Source organism: Oncorhynchus tshawytscha, linkage group LG01 (assembly GCF_018296145.1).
Source record: "Oncorhynchus tshawytscha isolate Ot180627B linkage group LG01, Otsh_v2.0, whole genome shotgun sequence".
NCBI classification, from domain to species: Eukaryota; Metazoa; Chordata; class Actinopteri; order Salmoniformes; family Salmonidae; genus Oncorhynchus; species Oncorhynchus tshawytscha.
The window spans coordinates 85391439-85409749 of NC_056429.1; the positions used below are offsets into that span (position 1 = coordinate 85391439).

General features: G+C 42.9%; 1 protein-coding gene across 14 annotated transcripts; it reads left to right on the forward strand.

Moving 5' to 3' along the window:
* Positions 1 to 81: 81 nt before the first annotated feature.
* Positions 82 to 18300, forward strand: LOC112258765 (casein kinase I). Of its 14 annotated transcripts, XR_002954780.2 has the most exons (13): positions 82 to 1973; positions 2300 to 2400; positions 2635 to 2745; positions 10515 to 10663; positions 11477 to 11705; positions 12493 to 12663; positions 13604 to 13752; positions 14156 to 14342; positions 15265 to 15404; positions 15586 to 15649; positions 16497 to 16862; positions 17050 to 17118; positions 17299 to 18300. XR_002954780.2 is itself a non-coding variant. In XM_042326892.1 (12 exons), the coding sequence occupies exons 3-11, from the start codon at positions 2325 to 2327 to the stop codon at positions 15616 to 15618; spliced, it is 1245 nt and encodes a 414-aa protein (XP_042182826.1). In that variant the 5' UTR covers positions 82 to 481; positions 1578 to 1973; positions 2300 to 2324; the 3' UTR covers positions 15619 to 15649; positions 16497 to 17274. The 14 variants fall into 14 exon arrangements, 11 of the variants coding, with proteins under 11 accessions (XP_042182826.1, XP_042182843.1, XP_024289110.1 ...); XR_002954778.2 differs by having other exon boundaries at positions 16497 to 17118; XR_002954779.2 differs by lacking the exon at positions 17299 to 18300 and having other exon boundaries at positions 17050 to 17274.
* Positions 18301 to 18311: the final 11 nt, after the last annotated feature.

The following is an 18311-nucleotide window of genomic DNA, read 5'->3' on the forward strand; positions in this document are numbered from 1 at the left end:
TTGCTCCTGTAAGATAAGAGCGTCTGCTAAATTACTCAAATGTGCAGGTGACAGCTGTGTGATGCGCGGTGTCTTTAAGGCAATCCGGGCATTTTCTTATGGTTTGTGCTGAATGACATCATTGATATTGTCAATGGTGTAATAACAGGCGAGCGAGAGGGGGATAGCTGGATTTCTGAGTTTACACCAAAATATCTGTAATTCGCAGTGCAGACTAGACCAGACTATACCGCGGGACGTTGACATCTGGGTCAGGAAGGTGAGGAATGGTTTGTAAAGCTCCGCAGTCGTCTTTCTCTGTCCATGGTGCTGTTTGAATGATAATGTCCAGATCAGCACCTCGGTGGAAGGAAGGCAGCAGTTCCTGAAGAGCTTGATCAAACGGGTGAGGAGGGGAGGAATGGCACGGGTCCACTGCTAAATCTGGGAATTCTGATTGGGGTTTGTACAGGGACCTAAACAGGCGAGTCAGAATCAGAAGGTAGGTTAATAGTTTTTCTCGACCGAGGTTTTCCCAAGCCAAGGGTGCGGCTTTGTGCAAATTTTGACAAACAACCTGAATGCTAATGTTTCTAATGTAGCCCGAATTTTATGAATTAGACTTTTTGGATAGGTTTCATCTAGCTTCCCAGGTCTGGTTTACTCTGTTAGATCTGCAGTAAATTACGTTGTTGCCTCTGGCATCTTGCTACGGAGCAGCGCTTCAACCTTGCAACAACAATGGGGCTACATTTTGTAATAGGCTTGTAGGCTAGGCTACTTACCGTGGACTGACTTGTGCATTCATGAACAAGAGTTTGACCTTAAATTAAGTTGGTTTTACAGTGTAAAATGATCATGGTAAGATTCTAAGGGATTGCATGTAGATTCTACAGATGTAGGATCTTAATTTGATCACACTGTTGCAGGAAATTCAGAACTTATGGTATATTTAAGGTTTAAAAAGGCTTCTGAAGTTTGACATTTCAGAATTGATTTCCCTTTACGAAAAACACACCAACCCCTACGAACATGTCCGTTAATTATAATACAAATGATAATTCACATGTACTCATGCTGCAGGATTATTTTCCTGCTATCGGCACAAATTCAAATCCAACGTTTGTGTCATCTATCATTACCTTGCTTCATCTTCTATCGATGTTAGGATTTATCTCATCCACCACCATTATGTATGACTGTGGAATAGTAGAATAGAATACAATGGAACTATATTAGTTAATCTATTGATCTGTTTAGTGTTCATCTGTGACAAATCACAACCTTTACAAATAAGACACCAGCGGGGCATCTTGAGTGCCCGCTGGTCAGTGTGCCTTCGCTATGTATGCATTTAAACACCACCACAGCCATTTTCCATAGTAAACTTCTCCCTGTATTGTGATGGAAGAAAATGTATTTCACTTAGTTTCTTTGGGGACTTTGAGATTATTAGGCTATGCTAATTGTTTGTGTATATACTGGTTTCCTTTGAGGTGAGATGGCTTGTTCATAGTGCTGAATTAATGAAGTCACATTCACACTGAGTTTTCTCCTGCATTTGCCCTCTCCCAACTCATGATCCTTCAAATCCATAGGTAAATCACCCAACTCATGATCCTTCAAATCCATAGGTAAATCACCCAACTCATGATCCTTCAAATCCATAGGTAAATCACCCAACTCATGATCCTTCAAATCCATAGGTAAATCACCCAACTCATGATCCTTCAAATCCATAGGTAAATCACCCAACTCATGATCCTTCAAATCCATAGGTAAATCTCCCAACTCATGATCCTTCAAATCCATAGGTAAATCACCCAACTCATGATCCTTCAAATCCATAGGTAAATCACCCAACTCATGATCCTTCAAATCCACAGGTAAATCACCCAACTCATGATCCTTCAAATCCACAGGTAAATCACCCAACTCATGATCCTTCAAATCCACAGGTAAATCACCCAACTCATGATCCTTCAAATCCACAGGTAAATCACCCAACTTTCTTCTAAGTTAAGAAACTTTTTTTTAAATCAACATTTTAACCACACTTTTTTTTTCCACTCCCACTGTTTTGGCTTAAATAATGTTTTCTCCTTTTTCCATGCCTGACTCTGTCTTCATTTTGGGCCTTCTCTTGTCCCAGCTCTCATTTTGTAACCAATTCTCCCTTTTGTAACATCTTATTTGAGTTGGAGCCCTTTGAGATTGTGGTGGAACTGGGCTGCGTCACATTTTACTTCTGCTATATCGATCTACAGTTTGATTGACAGTTTGACAGTTTGTGTGTCCTCCTGTATGTCTGCCCCCTCAGTGAATTGTGAAGACAAGCAGGAACCATGGAGCTGAGAGTGGGAAACAAGTACCGCCTCGGCAGGAAGATAGGAAGTGGCTCTTTTGGAGACATTTACCTGGGTAAGACCTTCATTTTAATGGAGCTCTAACACAACTTTTCTCACAGACCTCTTAATTAACATACTCCAGGATGGACTGCCTTCCATACAAACGTTAAATTCTGTCCCAACACATTTCATCATTGAACACATCAAAGCTGGGCATAAAAATAAAATATTGTGTCAGAGTAGGCCATGGTGATTGCATCATCAAAAAGGTGGTCATGGTATGTGTCACTTTCTGTGTCTCTGTCAGGTGTTAACATTGCCACGGGTGAGGAGGTGGCCATTAAGCTGGAATGTGTGAAGACCAAACACCCACAACTCCACATCGAGAGCAAATTCTACAAGATGATGCAGGGAGGAGGTGAGAGACGATTAGGACAAGAGGGTGTGGTCAGGGGTGGGGGGTGACTGTGTTGGGGAAATCCTAACCTGAAGACTTGTGTTGGTTTTTCAAGCTAACGCCTAGGCTTTAGCTTAGAGGGCTAACTCCATTTTGTGATACGTAGGACTTGGGATCAAACCCCGGTCAGTCACATTAGCTTATACAGTGCATTTGGGAAGTATTCAGACCCCTTGACTTTTTCCTCATTTTGTTACGTTACAGCCTTGTTCTAAAATGTATTAAATACATGTTTTCCATCATCAATCTACACATAATACCTCACAATGACAAAGCGAAAACAGGTTTTTAGGAAATGTTGCTAATTTATTTCAAATAAAAAACAGAAATACCTTGTTTGCATAAGCATTCAGACCCTTTGCTATGAGACTCGAAATTGAGCTCAGGCGCATTCTGTTTCCATTGATCATCCTTGAGATGTTTCTACAACCTGATTGGAGTCCACCTGTGGTAAATTCAATTGATTGGACATGATTTGGAAAGGCACACACCTGTCTACATAAGTCCCACAGTTGACAGTGCATATCAGGAAAGAAAACAATCAGATCTGGGGAAGGATACCAAAATATTTCTGCAGCATTGAAGGTCCCCAAGAACACAGTGGCCTCCATCATTTTTAAATGTAAGAAGTTTGGAACCACCAAGACTCTTCCTAGAGCTGGCTGCCCGGCCAAACTGAGCAATCGGGAGAGAAGGGCCTTGGTCAGGGAGGTGACCAAGAACTTGATTGTCACTCTGACAGAGCTCCATAATTCCTCTGTGGAGATGGTAGAACCTTCCAGAAGGACAACCATCTCTGCAGCACTCCACCAATCAGGCATTTATGGTAGCGTGGGCAGACCGAAGCCACACCTCAGTAAAAGGCACATGACAGCCTGCTTGAAGTTTGCCAAAAGGCATCTAAAGGACTCTCAGACCATGAGAAAAAATATTATCTGGTCTGATGAAACCAAGATTGAACTCTTTGGCCTGAATGCCAAGCATCATGTCTGGTGGAAACCTGGCACCATCCCTACAGAGAAGTATGGTGGTGGCAGCATCATGCTGTGGGGATGTTTTTCAGCAGCAGGGACTGGGAGACTAGTCAGGGTAGAGGGAAAGATGAACGGAGCAAAGTACAGAGAGATCCTTGATGAAAACCTGCTCCAGAGCGCTCAAGACCTCAGACTGGGGTGAAGGTTCACCTTCCAAGAGGACAATGACCCTAAGCACACAGCCAAGACAACACAGGAGTGGCTTCCTGACAAGTCTCTGAATGTCCTTGAGTGGCCCAGCCAGATCCCGGACTTGAACCCAGTCGATAAACTCTGGAGAGACCTGAAAATAGCTGTGCACGACGCCCCCCATCCAATCTGACGGAGCTTGAAAGGATCTACAGAGAAGAATGGTAGAAACTCCCCAAATACAGGTGTGCCAAGCTTGTAGTGTCATACCCCAAAAAAACATGTAATTGCTGCCAAAGGTGCTTCAACAAAGTACTGAGTAAAAGGTCTGAAATACTTAGTCGAAGTCGGAAGTTTACATACACAGCCAAATGCATTTAAACTCAGTTTTTCACAATTCCTGACATTTAATCCGAGTAAAAATTCCCTGTCTTAGGTCAGTTCGAATCACCACTTTATTTTAAGAATGTGAAATGTCAGAATAATAGTAGAGTGATTTATTTCAGCTTTTATTTCTTTCATCACATTCCAAGTGGGTCAGAAGTTTAAATACACTCAATTAGTATTTGGTAGCTTTGCCTTTAAATTGTTTAACTTGCGTCAAACGTGTCGGGTAGCCTTCCAAAAGCTTCCCACAATAAATTGGGTGAATTTTGGCCCATTCCTCCTGACAGAGCTGGTGTAACTGAGTCAGGTTTGTAGGCCTCCTTGCACGCACACGCTTTTTCAGTTCTGCCCACACATTTTCTATAGGAATGAGGACTGGGCTTTGTGATGGCCACTCCAATACCTTGACTTGGTTGTCCTTAAGCCATTTTGCCACAACTTTGGAAGTATGCTTGGGGTCATTATCCATTTGGAAGACCCATTTGCGACCAAGCTTTAACTTCCTGACTGATATCTTGAGATGTTGCTTCAATATATCCACATAATTTTCCTCATCATGATGCCATCTATTTTGTGAAGTGCACCAGTCCCTCCTGCAGCAAAGCACCCCCACAACACGATGCTGCCACCCATGGCTTCACGGTTGGGATGGTGTTCTTCGGCTTGCAAGCCTCCCCCTTTTTCCTCCAAACGTAACGATGCTCATTATGGCCAAACAGTTTTATTTTTGTTTCATCAGACCAGAGGACATTTCTCCAAAAAGTACAATCTTTGTCCCCATGTGCAGTTGCAAACCGTAGTCTGGCTTTTTTTATGGCAGTTCTGGAGCAGTGGCTTCTTCCTTGCTAAGCGGCCTTTCAGGTTATGTCGATATAGGACAAATTTTACTGTGGATATAGATACTTTTGTACCTGTTTCCCCCAGCATCTTCACAAGGTCCTGTGATGTTGTTTTTGGATTGATTTGCACTTTTCGCACCAAAGTACGTTAATCTCTAGGAAACAGAACCCGTCTCCTTCCTGAGCGGTATGACGGCTATGTGGTCCCATGGTGTTTATACTTGCGTACTATTGTTTGTATAGATGAACTTGGTACCTTCAGGTGTTTGGAAATTGCTCCCAAGGATGAACCAGACTTGTGGAGGTCTACAATTTTATTTCTGAGGTCTTGGCTGATTTCTTTTGATTTTCCCATGATGTCAAGCAAAGAGGCACTGAGTTTGAAAGTAGGCCTTGAAATACATCCACAGGTACACCTCCAATTGACTCAAATGATGTCAATTAGCCTATCAGAAGCTTCTAAAGCCATGACATTTTCTGGAATTTTCCAAGCTGTTTAAAGGCACAGTCAACTTAGTGTATGTAAACTTGTGATACAGTGAAAAAATCTGTCTAAACAATTGTTGGAAAAATGACTTGTGCCGTGCACAAAGTAGGTGTCCTAACCGACTTGCCAAAACTATAATCTGTTAACAAAACATTTGTGGAGTGGTTGAAAAACGAGTTTTAATGACTCCAACCTACAGTGAGGGAAAAAAGTATTTTGATCCCCTGCTGATTTTGTACGTTTGCCCACTGACAAAGAAATGATCAGTCTATAATTTTAATGGTAGGTTTATTTGAACAGTGAGAGACAGAATAACAACAAAAATCCAGGAGAACGCATGTCAAAAATGTTATAAATTGATTTGCAGTTTAATGAGGGAAGTAAGTATATGACCCCTTCTCAATCAGAAAGATTTCTGGCTCTCAGGTGTCTTTTATACAGGTATCGAGCTGAGATTAGGAGCACACTCTTAAAGGGAGTGCTCCTAATCTCAGAACTGACATCATATTCATTAAGTACCACCGCATATGTTCAATTGATCGGATTACCAGAATATAGTTCATTTCCCCCCACCTTCTGATGTTCCCAGATTCTCTGTTAACCAAGGGTTTTGCGAATGTAACCTCAGTAGGGTAGAGAGTGGAAAAAGGGGGGAAGAGGTATTTATGACTGTCATAAACCTACCCCCCAGGCCAACATCATGACAGTGACAATGATCCAAAACACACGGCCAAGGCAACAACGGAGTGGCTCAAGAAGAAGCACATTAAGGTCCTGGAGTGGCCTAGCCAATCTCCAGACCTTAATCCCATAGAAAATCTGTGGAGGCAGCTGAAGGTTCAAGTTGCCAATCATCAGCCTCGGAACCTTAATGACTTGGAGAAGATCTGCAAAGAGGAGTGGGACAAAATCCCTCCTGAGATGTGTGCAAACCTGGTGGCCAACTACAAGAAACATCTGACCTCTGTGATTGCCAACAAGGGTTTTGCCACCAAGTACTAAATCATGTTTTGCAGAGGGGTCAAATACAGTGGGGCAAAAAAGTATTTAGTCAGCCACCAATTGTGCAAGTTCTCCCACTTAAAAAGATGAGGCCTGTAATTTTCATCATAGGTACACTTCAACTATGACAGACAAAATGAGGGGAAAAAAATCCAGAAAATCACATTGTAGGATTTTTAATGAATTTCAACGACTTCAACTGTATGCAATATTTCCCTTTAAAAATGTTTAAAAATTGCCATTATGTGGTATTGTGTGTAGTTTGAGGGGGGTAAACAATTAAATTAATTTTAGAATAAGGCTGTAACGTAACAATGTGGAAAAAGTCAAGGGGTCTGAATACTTCCCGAATGCACTGTAAATCACTCTCTCACCTTCATTCCTTACAGTGGGCATCCTTATAAATCCCTCTCTCCCTTCCTTTCCCTACAGTGGGCATCCTTATACATCCCTCTCTCCCTTCCTTTCCCTACAGTGGGCATCCTTATACATCCCTCTCTCCCTTCCTTTCCCTACAGTGGGCATCCTTATAAATCCCTCTCTCCCTTCCTTTCCCTACAGTGGGCATCCTTATAAATCACTCTCTCCCTTCCTTTCCCTACAGTGGGCATCCTTATAAATCACTCTCTCACCTTCATTCCTTACAGTGGGCATCCTTATAAATCCCTCTCTCCCTCCTTTCCCTACAGTGGGCATCCTTATAAATCCCTCTCTCCCTTCCTTTCCCTACAGTGGGCATCCTTATAAATCCCTCTCTCCCTTCCTTTCCCTACAGTGGGCATCCTTATAAATCCCTCTCTCCCTTCCTTTCCCTACAGTGGGCATCCTTATAAATCACTCTCTCACCTTCATTCCTTACAGTGGGCATCCTTATAAATCACTCTCTCACCTTCATTCCATACAGTGGGCATCCTTATAAATCACTCTTCATTCCATACAGTGGGCATCCTTATAAATCACTCTTCATTCCATACAGTGGGCATCCTTATAAATCACTCTCCATTCCATACAGTGGGCATCCTTATAAATCACTCTCTCCTTCCTTTCACTACAGTGGGCATCCTTATAAATCACTCTCCATTCCATACAGTGGGCATCCTTATAAATCACTCTCCCCTTCCTTTCACTACAGTGGGCATCCTTATAAATCACTCTCTCCTTCCTTTCCCTACAGTGGGCATCCTTATAAATCACTCTCTCACCTTCATTCCATACAGTGGGCATCCTTATAAATCACTCTTCATTCCATACAGTGGGCATCCTTATAAATCACTCTTCATTCCATACAGTGGGCATCCTTATAAATCACTCTTCATTCCATACAGTGGGCATCCTTATAAATCACTCTTCATTCCATACAGTGGGCAACCTTATAAATCACTCTTCATTCCATACAGTGGACATCCTTATAAATCACTCTCCATTCCATACAGTGGGCATCCTTATAAATCACTCTCTCCTTCCTTTCACTACAGTGGGCATCCTTATAAATCACTCTCTCCTTCCTTTCACTACAGTGGGCATCCTTATAAATCACTCTTCATTCCATACAGTGGGCATCCTTATAAATCACTCTCTCCTTCCTTTCACTACAGTGGGCATCCTTATAAATCACTCTCTCCTTCCTTTCACTACAGTGGGCATCCTTATAAATCACTCTCTCCTTCCTTTCACTACAGTGGGCATCCTTATAAATCACTCTCTCCTTCCTTTCACTACAGTGGGCATCCTTATAAATCACTCTCTCCTTCCTTTCCCTACAGTGGGCATCCTTATAAATCACTCTCTCCTTCCTTTCACTACAGTGGGCATCCTTATAAATCACTCTCTCACCTTCATTCCATACAGTGGGCATCCTTATAAATCACTCTCCATTCCATACAGTGGGCATCCTTATAAATCACTCTCCATTCCATACAGTGGGCATCCTTATAAATCACTCTCCATTCCATACAGTGGGCATCCTTATAAATCACTCTCCATTCCATACAGTGGGCATCCTTATAAATCACTCTCCATTCCATACAGTGGGCATCCTTATAAATCACTCTTCATTCCATACAGTGGGCATCCTTATAAATCACTCTCCATTCCATACAGTGGGCATCCTTATAAATCACTCTCCATTCCATACAGTGGGCATCCTTATAAATCACTCTCTCACCTTCATTCCATACAGTGGGCATCCTTATAAATCACTCTCTCACCTTCATTCCATACAGTGGGCATCCTTATAAATCACTCTCTCACCTTCATTCCATACAGTGGGCATCCTTATAAATCACTCTCTCACCTTCATTCCATACAGTGGGCATCCTTATAAATCACTCTCTCACCTTCATTCCATACAGTGGGCATCCTTATAAATCACTCTTCATTCCATACAGTGGGCATCCTTATAAATCACTCTCCATTCCATACAGTGGGCATCCTTATAAATCACTCTCCATTCCATACAGTGGGCATCCTTATAAATCACTCTCCATTCCATACAGTGGGCATCCTTATAAATCACTCTCCATTCCATACAGTGGGCATCCTTATAAATCACTCTTCATTCCATACAGTGGGCATCCTTATAAATCACTCTCCATTCCATACAGTGGGCATCCTTATAAATCACTCTCCATTCCATACAGTGGGCATCCTTATAAATCACTCTCCATTCCATACAGTGGGCATCCTTATAAATCACTCTTCATTCCATACAGTGGGCATCCTTATAAATCACTCTTCATTCCATACAGTGGGCATCCTTATAAATCACTCTCCATTCCATACAGTGGGCATCCTTATAAATCACTCTCTCCTTCCTTTCACTACAGTGGGCATCCTTATAAATCACTCTCTCCTTCCTTTCACTACAGTGGGCATCCTTATAAATCACTCTTCATTCCATACAGTGGGCATCCTTATAAATCACTCTCTCTTCCTTTCCTTTCACTACAGTGGGCATCCTTATAAATCACTCTCTCCCTTCCTTTCACTACAGTGGGCATCCTTATAAATCACTCTCTCCTTCCTTTCACTACAGTGGGCATCCTTATAAATCACTCTCTCCTTCCTTTCACTACAGTGGGCATCCTTATAAATCACTCTCTCCTTCCTTTCACTACAGTGGGCATCCTTATAAATCACTCTCTCCTTCCTTTCCCTACAGTGGGCATCCTTATAAATCACTCTCTCCTTCCTTTCACTACAGTGGGCATCCTTATAAATCACTCTCTCACCTTCATTCCATACAGTGGGCATCCTTATAAATCACTCTCCATTCCATACAGTGGGCATCCTTATAAATCACTCTCCATTCCATACAGTGGGCATCCTTATAAATCACTCTTCATTCCATACAGTGGGCATCCTTATAAATCACTCTCCATTCCATACAGTGGGCATCCTTATAAATCACTCTTCATTCCATACAGTGGGCATCCTTATAAATCACTCTTCATTCCATACAGTGGGCATCCTTATAAATCACTCTCCATTCCATACAGTGGGCATCCTTATAAATCACTCTCTCACCTTCATTCCATACAGTGGGCATCCTTATAAATCACTCTTCATTCCATACAGTGGGCATCCTTATAAATCACTCTCCATTCCATACAGTGGGCATCCTTATAAATCACTCTTCATTCCATACAGTGGGCATCCTTATAAATCACTCTCCATTCCATACAGTGGGCATCCTTATAAATCACTCTCTCCTTCCTTTCCCTACAGTGGGCATCCTTATAAATCACTCTCTCCTTCCTTTCCCTACAGTGGGCATCCTTATAAATCACTCTCTCCTTCCTTTCCCTACAGTGGGCATCCTTATAAATCACTCTCCCCTTCCATTCCATACAGTGGGCATCCCGTCCATAAAGTGGTGTGGAGCAGAGGGAGACTACAACGTGATGGTGATGGAGCTGCTAGGCCCCAGTCTGGAGGACCTGTTCAACTTCTGCTCCCGCAAGTTCAGCCTCAAGACTGTCCTGCTGCTGGCTGACCAGATGGTACAGCACAACTCCTCTTCCTCATCATCACATTTACATTTTAGTCATTTAGCAGACACTCTTATCCAGAGCCACTTACAGATAGCCAGGTGGGACAACCACATCGCAGTCACAGTAAGTACATTATTTCTCAATGAAGTAGTTATCAACAAGGTTAGAGGGGAAAAGCCAAGTGTGAGTGTTAGTTCAGGAAAGGCATTTTTCTCCTCCATCTCCTCCACCTTTTTATCATATCATATGGTTTATAGGTTAATCTGTAAGATTTATTGTGATGGCATTTTCAAAGGATAGCCCTTGATTATATACACTGAGTGTACAACACATTAGGTACACATTCCTAATATTAAGTTGCATCATCTTTTGCCCTCAGAACAGCCTCTACATGTTGATGCAATGGCTTCCAACGGTTGTGGCAAGTTGGCTGGATGTCTTTTGGGTGGTTGACCCTTCTTGATACACACGGGAAACTGTTTAGCATCAAAAACCCAGCAACATTGCCATTCTTGACCCTCTCAAACCGGTGCACCTGGTACCTAGTACCATACCCCGTTCAAATGCACCTAAATCTTAAAAGAAGGCTTAAAATCCTTCTCTAACCTGACTCCTCCCCTTCATCTACACTGATTTGAAGTGGATTTAACAGGTGACATCAATAAGGGATCATAGCTTTCACCTGGATTCACCTGGTCAGTCTGTCATGGAAAGACACTCGGTGTATAACGTTAGTGGATTTAATCAAGAACTGGAACTGATGATAGTCAACATTCCCTCTCTCCTACCCTTCCCCACTTTCTCCCCTCCTCTCTTCTCCAGATCAGCCGTATTGAGTACATCCACTCTAAGAACTTCATCCACAGAGATGTGAAGCCTGACAACTTCCTGATGGGCCTGGGCAAGAAGGGCAACCTGGTATACATCATCGACTTTGGCCTGGCCAAGAAGTACCGCGACGCCCGCACACATCAGCACATCCCCTACCGCGAGAACAAGAACCTGACCGGCACCGCGCGCTACGCATCCATCAACACACACCTGGGGATAGGTTCAGTACTACTTGCAATATTGTGTGTTTGTGCATGTGTGTTTGGCCCTTCATAGGCTGTGTGTAGTCATGGCTGGATTCTCAGAACTACTGTAGTAGGACTCTTACCAGTATTGCCCCTTCTCTCTCCTCTCTCTTCCTCCTTTCTCCCTCACTCCCCTCTTCTCTTCTCTTTTCCTTTATCCTCTATTCTCACGTCCTCTCCTCTTCCTCCTCAATTCTCCTGTCCTCTCCTCTATTCTCCTGTCCTCTCCTCTATTCTCTTCTGCTGTCATTGTTCGCCTGTCCTCTCTCCTCTATTCTGCTGTCCTCTCCTCTATTCTGCTGTCCTCTATTCTGCTGTCCTCTCCTCTATTCTGCTGTCCTCTCCTCTCCTCTATTCTGCTGTCCTCTCCTCTATTCTGCTGTCCTCTCCTCTCTCCTCTATTCTCCTGCCCTCTCCTCTATTCTCCTGTCCTCTCCTCTCTCCTCTTCTGCTGTCCTTTTTCTCCTGTCCTCTATTCTGCTGTCCTCTCCTCTATTCTCCCGTCCTCTCCTCTCCTCTATTCTCCCGTCCTCTCCTCTAGTCTCCCGTCCTCTCCTCTAGTCTCCCGTCCTCTCCACTCCTCTATTCTACTCTCCCGTCCTCCTTCTCCCGTCCTCTCCTCTATTCTCCCGTCCTCTCCACTCCTCTATTCTACTCTCCCGTCCTCCTGGCCGCTCCTCTCTCTTCTATTCTCCTCTACAGGCATTCATATGGTTTTGTTTGAAATAAGATCAGTATAGTGTCTCCTCTCTCCCTCTGCAGAACAGTCTCGTCGTGATGACCTGGAGTCTCTGGGTTATGTCCTGATGTACTTCAACCTGGGCTCTCTGCCCTGGCAGGGCCTCAAGGCCGCCACCAAGAGACAGAAGTACGAACGCATCAGTGAGAAAAAGATGTCCACCCCTATCGAGGTGCTCTGCAAGGGATACCCCTGTGAGTAGCTGAAGTCTCATCTCTGACACATAGTGTTGTAAACCAAGGATAAAGAAACCCTAACTATGAGTGTGTTAGTTAACTCACTTCAAGGAGTCTTTTGCTAAGCTAAATCAATAGCTGTGTTTGAATTCCCATGTTTGTGACGTAAATTGAGTATATAGTACACATATTGGTCATAGTATGGCTTCAAAAAGTTTTCAGATTTGAAAAAAATGGCAGAAAATATTTAGCCGACGTGCGACGAGAGCAGATACAACTTCGCTGATTTAACTAATTAGAAACATTTTGAGCAATGTAATGAATTTTCAAATAAGTTACATTACATGTTATGTTGACTAACAATTTGTTAGCTACGCTATCCTAACGAACTACATAGCATATCATTACAGCAGTATGTACCAGGTATGTTAGCTACCTACTGTAGTTGGCTACTAGTACATCGAACTTGCCAGTATATTTACTTTATGCTATATAACTACCCAGTGTTTATTGACTAGATTATTCACGTCATTCATAGCTTAGCTAACTAAGCTTAGCTATCTACTCCGATTTCAGAGCACTCTCATCTGACTGCCAGAGGCTGAGTGCAGAATAATTGATGAATATCTTAATGCTCAACACCGTTGAATGTGGCCGGTGTCAGTAAAAGTTTTGAAAAAAGAGCGCACTCTGGCACTCCAGATTGAATTTACAAACACACCTGATGTCTAGCTAGTCATTTGTTATGCTAGCAAGAGGTTGCATCGCAACAGCATCAAAATCCAGTAGACAGGTGAAGCGCTATTACACTCAACTGAAAACATACCGGTTGTTTACAGTATACTAAAATGAACTAATAGTATGTAGTATACAGTATGTTAGTATGGGTATTTGAACACAGCTAATGTGTATTTGACCCAAGTCTTTGGTGACCCTCTGTGGCCCACTCTATCCACAGCTGAGTTCTCCACCTACCTGAACTTCTGTCGCTCTCTGCGGTTTGATGACAAGCCAGACTACTCATACTTGAGACAACTATTCAGAAACTTGTTCCACAGACAGGGCTTCTCCTACGACTACGTCTTTGACTGGAACATGCTTAAGTTTGTGAGTACTGTATCCAGTGCGTGACTTGGGCAGGAGCTCACTGGAGCTGAGTACCGGCACCTCAAATGTTCTACTGTTTGAGCCCCTGTTCCTCTTCTAGAATATTAAATAAAAGTATTGTGGAGTTCCTGCACCTAAATATAAACAGTTCCAGCACCCAAAATGAGTACCGGCACCTATTTCAGTGTAGAACTGACTGCATCCCTATGAACAATTATTGCATGTCTATTAATCATTTATTAACCATTTATCTATTTTGTCCTTATTTTTCATTCAATTTCCACTCATTTTAAATGCAATTACACATGAGTTCTATATTACATTAACACAGTTGATTATAAACATGATTCATTTTGAATCCCTGCCACCTTTCCTAACTTGCATGTTCATCTTTCTGCTTCAGGGGGCCAGCAGGACAGCCGAGGATGGGGAGCGGGAGAGGAGAGAGGCGGATGAGAGGATCGGGGGAGGACCTAGGGCACCCCGTGCCCTACCCCCGGGCGTCAACCCCCCTGGGGGAGTAGACAGGATCCGAAATGGCCCCAATGCAGCAGCTTCTAACCCTGCCTCCAGAGGAGTCCCACAGTCAGGTGAGTCATCAGGCAGACAGTAACCCTTCCTCCAGAGGAGTCCCACAGTCAGGTGAGTCATGAGGCAGACAGTAACCCTTCCTCCAGAGGAGTCCCACAGTCAGGTGAGTCATGAGGCAGACAGTAACCCTTCCTCCAGAGGAGTCCCACAGTCAGGTGAGTCATGAGGCAGACAGTAACCCTTCCTCCAGAGGAGTCCCACAGTCAGGTGAGTCATGAGGCAGACAGTAACCCTTCCTCCAGAGGAGTCCCACAGTCAGGTGAGTCATGAGGCAGACAGTAACCCTTCCTCCAGAGGAGTCCCACAGTCAGGTGAGTCATGAGGCAGACAGTAACCCTTCCTCCAGAGGAGTCCCACAGTCAGGTGAGTCATGAGGCAGACAGTAACCCTTCCTCCAGAGGAGTCCCAGTCAGGTGATTCATGAGGCAGACAGTAACCCTTCCTCCAGAGGAGTCCCAGTCAGGTGAGTCATGAGGCAGACAGTAGTAGAAAAAGGTCTGCATTCTTAGAATGAAGGCAAAATTACAAAGAAAAATGTTATTCCATTTGGACTAAAACATTATTTTCATTTGTACTTTAATTCTAAGAGTCTGGACCTTCTCTTTTTCTACTACTGAGTCTACTACAGGTCTATACCCCAATTACTTAGGAATACTACGGGTGTGGAAGGTTTTTTACTTCATAAAGTAGACATGAAATGACTGTGTAAACACAAGGGAGGGGAGGGTGTGTAAACTAAACCACTTACTGAATTCATGACTCCAGTTTGTAGCCCTCTAGTTCCCCATTGGTCTCTTAAACAATCTGTTGTGTTTGGACTCAGCTGAGGAAACTGAGGAAAGTCCACGATGTGCAAGCTTTTGTTCCAGCCCAGCACTAGATTTCATTTCACCAAGTGTGTGTGTGTGTGTGTGTGTGTAGGGAACCGGTCACCGCAGGCTGTGTCCCGTGCAGAGCGAGAGAGGAAGGTGGCCATGAGGCTCCACCGCGGCGCCCCTGCTAACATCTCCTCCTCTGATCTCACCGCACAGATGGGCCAATCACGCATCGCCACATCACAGGTCAGCTACCTACCATTGTATAACTCTCTCTCGCTCTGCTCCCCTGAACCCCACTGCTTCCCTTGCTAAAAGTGATTGAAGTTTGTCTGCCTGTGTATGTGAATGTATAGTATGTCTGTTGAATGCACTGCACCTTATACTAACCCTATGCCGTCTGTTAACCCCCTCTCCTCTTCGTCAGGTCAGCGTGCCATTTGAACACCTGGGGAAGTGAGCTGCTCCTCAGGCCCTCTGGACACTGGCAGGTAAGGACCCGCCAGACAACACTCAGTCAACTATGGACCAACTGTAACCTGTAACATCAATGCATAATTGAATATAATAGAATATAGACGGGTTGGTTGTTTAGCAACAAAACCGACTTGAGCGCAACTATGGGGCAAAACAGGCAGGTTGGCTTAGATTGGAGACATGTCAACTATATTTAATCTCCAACGTTTATTGAAAACAAACACATTTGCATAATGAGTACTTGTTGTCTCTCAAATACATTGTTACGGTTGTTGGTTAGCTAGCTAGCAAATTTTAACGATATCAGCATAGATATCAATTCAGTCAAAACACCTCAAAACAATCTGAAACAATTCCCCTATTATTTGCCACATAGCTAGCAACAATGACAAGAAGCTGCCATCTGACTGTTCAGAATCACAACAAAGCACGGCTTCCGGCCCCGTCAATGCGCTCACATCATATTCGTGACGTTGTTAGCCAACCCGTCTATCTGTGTGTGTAATAATAATGTATATAATCGCAATATACAGTATAAAAAAAATATATATATATATATTATTTTATACAGTATTATAATATATGCCATTGAGCAGACGCTTTTATACAAAGCAACTTAGTCATGCATGCATACACTTTATGTCTGGGTGGTCCCAGCAGGAATCGAACCCACAACACTTGGCATTGCAAGCGCCATGCTCTAGTCTACCGTCTATTCCAGACAGCCCCACTACTCATGTTAGTGAGTCACATACACAGCTCTCAAGTTTGGATTTGCCCCTAAGTATGCTTATGCTTAATTGAATGAAATTTGTTGCAAATGTGTGTAAAAACAGTAAATATATCACTATTTTTTTGCAGCCATGGTAGCAGGGTATCAAATACCTACTCAATTACTTTTGAAATTGTTGGATTAAAAAACATGAGTGGGTCAACGACAATGAAGACGGATTAAAGAATGAAGACAGAGGAGAATAAAAGGAGAGGAAGTTGCAATGGATGTGAGACGGGAACGCCTGTCCAATATGACTGTAGTTAACTGGGAGAAAATATGAAAAGATGAAGGATTGAGAAGTGAAAGACACGCTCTTGGCCTAGCCTTGCTTCCCAGGCTTGTGAGACCTTCGCCTCGGCTGGTGAATGAGTCCTGGTTCACTCTCATTATGCTGGCTATGTGATCCGTGGGACCATACACGTCTGTCAGAAGCTCAATGCCCCAAAAAAGATGTCAGTACAACATGGACAAATTCTGATTATTCTAGCTGTTTTCATTGCTGAGGTGGTGTTGTAAGGGCAAATGTGTTGGTTAAAAACACACAGTCGAAACCGTTTGTCTCACATTGAATGTCCAATTTATGACAGCTACATTTCGAGCTAAGGTGTGTGTTTATAATAATATCTGGGAATATTACAGAGGGTCAAGTAGTCGGCAAGAAGATCTGTCAAGAGGAATTTGGGGGAAATGGAAGATATGCAGAGAGAGGTAGGAAGAGATGTGGAACAACATAGTTTCAGGAATGGGGGGGTGGGGGGTGAATAGTAAAAGTGAATGAATGTGAAAGCGTTTGAATCAGAGTTGCTTAATAGAGGTGGGGTTGCATATAGTCTGTATATGTCAATGTCTTATTGTCTTACTGTTTGTTTTTCGTACTCTTGGTTTCAGCAAGCCAAGGACCGACCGCAAGTCAGAGGAGGAAGGGGATGGTAGGAGACTTAGAGAGATGGACTGTCACCCATTTTCTCTTAACGTCTTCGCTGTTTAGGAATAATTCTGAGTAGATTTTAACCAAGTGTTAAACAAGGACATTTTGGTTCTACAACACTTCCTATTAACATTATTGACACATTTACATTGAGGTTTCACTCCTCTTTGCTGTGTGTGTGTGTGTGTGTGTGTGTGTGTGTGTGTGTGTGTGTGTGTGTGCTCACAGTATTCTATTTACATTAGTCAACAGCAGAGAGCTAATAATATTCCTTCAAATGATGGTGGACAATGTAATACAGGACCTTATCATTAAGAGGTGGAGGCTTTGCAAGAATATTGTTGAGTATTGGTCTTGGTTATTATGATAATAAGTCAACAAGCCGTATTACTCTGAAGATGTGAGAAGGAGCATGGGAGAAATGAAGAGGTTGGATTTCAAAGTTATATGCTCAATTGCTGTTATTTATTTGATTTTTTTTATCTCTGTAAATATGTTTTTGTGTAAAGCCAGAATGTGCTAGGTTGTTTTAAGATGCCAATGTAGTAATAGAGATTTATTGACCTGCTGGAGGGTTTGGTTGGGTGGAGGGAGTCAGATGAAAGGTAGGCCTATGCCTGCATGGGCCAGGGCAGATCATAATAAAGATGGAATGTGGTTGTGTGGGTTCTTTACCATGCTTAGTCTTTATTACAACAATATTATGTATAATTATTATTATTTTGTGTCCCTTTTTGTAAAGTTGCCTTGTTGCATCTCAAACTCAACAGCACAGCATCACCACATATAGTGCATAAATACATAGATATAACGATGTAAATCACGTGCTATAATACACGAATCAACACTTGCGGACACAGTTCATGGGATAGGCCTAAACTATAGTTCATACCGTTTATATTAATGGAGGGGGGGTTATATTTTGAGTCAATAAAGATATGCACAACTTATAATACTGTCTGTTTGTGTTTTT

Excerpts from the sequence above, each read along its gene's own strand:
- LOC112258765 (XM_042326912.1), top strand. The coding sequence starts at position 2,325 with ATGGAGCTGAGAGTGGGAAACAAGTACCGCCTCGGCAGGAAGATAGGA. Across the intron at positions 2,746-10,514 it reads CAAGATGATGCAGGGAGGAG|TGGGCATCCCGTCCATAAAG; the intron begins GTGAGAGACGAT and ends CATTCCATACAG. Across the intron at positions 10,664-11,476 it reads TGCTGCTGGCTGACCAGATG|ATCAGCCGTATTGAGTACAT; the intron begins GTACAGCACAAC and ends TCTCTTCTCCAG.